At 39.9% G+C, this 2,287-nt stretch overlaps 1 protein-coding gene across 1 annotated transcript; it reads left to right on the forward strand.

Moving 5' to 3' along the window:
* The first annotated feature begins 732 nt into the window (after positions 1-732).
* Positions 733-1,667, forward strand: LOC137150320 (olfactory receptor 5B21-like). The gene is made up of 2 exons (XM_067544170.1): positions 733-1,323; positions 1,359-1,667. The coding sequence occupies exons 1-2, from the start codon at positions 733-735 to the stop codon at positions 1,665-1,667; spliced, it is 900 nt and encodes a 299-aa protein (XP_067400271.1).
* Positions 1,668-2,287: the final 620 nt, after the last annotated feature.

Here is a 2,287-nt window from a genome sequence, read left to right on the forward strand (position 1 = left end):
ATAGAGTTTTTTAAGTCTATCAAAGGCAGGTTTTCTAATCCTTTATGATTCTTGTAGCTCTTCTCTGAACCCTCTTCAATTTATCCACATCCCTCTTGGACTGTGGGAACCAAAACTAGACACAGTATTATAGCAGCAGTCACACGAATGCCAAACACAGAGGTAAAATTACCTCTCTACTCTTGCCCTAGATTCCCCTGTTTATAGATCGAAGGATCGCATTAGCCCTTTTGACCACAATGATGCACTGAGAGCTCAAGTTGAGCTAATTATCCACCATAAACCCCTAGTCTTTTTCAAAGTCACTTCTTCCCAGGATAGAGTCCCCCATCCTGTAAATGCAGCCTACATTCTTTGTTCCCATATATATATACATTTACATGTAGACATATTGAATAACACCTATTTTTGCTTACACCCATCTTATCAGGTGATCCAGATTCTTCTTCATCAGTGATCGGTCCTCTTCATTATTTACCACTCCCCCAAATTTTGTGATGTCTGCAAACTTTATCATTAAAGCTTCATCAGCAGTTCTCAGATAGTTTTTTAAAGGAGCATCCCTATCATTATCCACATATTACAGACAGGGAAACTGATGCTCAGCGTGATGAAAAATTATTCACCCAAGGATGTGGTAGGATTGAGGACTGAGGTCCTCGTTTTGTTAATGTATTTTTATTATGTGACTCCTTCAGTTTATGTTTTACAGCTCATCATGTTGAGGAATACATGAATATGGAAAATCAAACCATGGTGACAGAATTCATCCTCCTGGGACTTTCCAATGACCCACACCTCCAGTTCTTCCTCTTCCTGGTGTTTTTGGTTATTTATGCTATAACCCTGTTGGGGAACATGAGGATCATGCTGGTGATAAGCAGCGATCCTCAACTCCACACCCCCATGTACTTCTTCCTGTTCCATTTGTCCTTTGTGGACATCTGCTATTCCTCAGTCACCGTCCCTAAGATGCTGCAGAACTTCCTAGCAGAGAGAAAGACAATATCAGCCAACGGCTGCTTTGCACAGAACTTCTTCTTCCTTTTGTCAGGTGGCACTGGAGTTTTCATTCTCTCGGCAATGGCGTATGATCGGTACACTGCCATCTGCAACCCGCTGCATTACGTGGGGACCATGAATAAGCAAGTCTGTTGTCACTTGCTTTGTGGCTCTTGCATATCTGGGTTCTTGTATGCATTGGCCAACACTGTCTCTGTATTAAGCTTACACTTCTGTGGTCCCAATGAAATCAACCATTTCAGCTGCAAGCCCCCTCCGCTCCTAGTGTTGTCCTGTTCTGAGACACTGGCCCCTAGACTGGTGCTTCTTACATCTGCTATCATTTTTGAATCAAGCTCCTCACCCTGGTCTCCTACATTTACATAATCTCCACCATCCTGAGGACACGCTTGGCAGAGGGGAGGCGTAAAGCCTTCTCCACCTGCAGCTCCCACCTCACGATGGTTATTTTATACTACGGCACAGGTTGTTTCCGGTACATGAAGCCTGCCTCTGAAGCATCTGATCTTGATAGAATAATTTCCATCCAGTACAACATCTTAACACCCATGTTAAACCCCGTAATCTACAGCCTGAAAAACAAAGATGTGAAAACTGCTCTGTGGAAACTATTTGGAAAATTCAAGTTTCCCAAGAAATCTTAACGTTGTTAAATGGAGAATAAAGACACATTGAACTGGTGGTCAATGTCTCAAAAATCCAAGCTAGTGTAATAGACTAAGTATTTGTATTTATGAATTTGTGTCCAGAAGTGCTTTAGGCTTAAACTTTCACAGTTAAAAGAGGGGTCTGGGAATCCGGTTCCTCTAAATGAATTTGAAAAACTCAGACTTAGTTTTCCAAAAATCAAACACTCTGCACTTTATTCTCCCCTCCCTCTTCCTGGGATACATGTGGAGGAATTCTAGTAAAGTCCATGGTATTGATTCACTGATCTCACACCCAGATGTAAATCAGGAGTAATACCACTGGAGTCACAGGGGCTAATTCTCCTCCCTCTTTCGTGGTGTAAAACAGGAGTAACTCCTACAACTAATCAAAAGCTTTTAATGTTTAATGCAAACATTTTTAATCAAATGATAATTTTATATAATTATTTTCACAAAAAGTTGTATATTAGTGCATTTTAATGTGGAAAAATGAGGAAATAACACTATAAAAATAATTTTGTTTGTTTTGTTTTGTTTTGTTTTGTTTTGTTTTGTTTTGTTTTAACCATGCCATAAGAAAATGTTTTGTTTGGGTTTTGAAAACAAAATAAAAT

The sequence above is a fragment of the Emydura macquarii genome, unplaced genomic scaffold, assembly GCF_026122565.2.
Source record: "Emydura macquarii macquarii isolate MOO-44397 ecotype Brisbane River unplaced genomic scaffold, CSIRO-AGI_Emac_v2 contig_131, whole genome shotgun sequence".
Lineage (NCBI taxonomy): Eukaryota > Metazoa > Chordata > Testudines > Chelidae > Emydura > Emydura macquarii.

Coding starts and splice junctions, on each gene's coding strand:
- LOC137150320 (XM_067544170.1), top strand. CDS start 733: ATGAATATGGAAAATCAAACCATGGTGACAGAATTCATCCTCCTGGGA. Junction 1,324..1,358: donor AGACACTGGCCCCTAGACTG/GTGCTTCTTACA, acceptor TTTTGAATCAAG/CTCCTCACCCTGGTCTCCTA.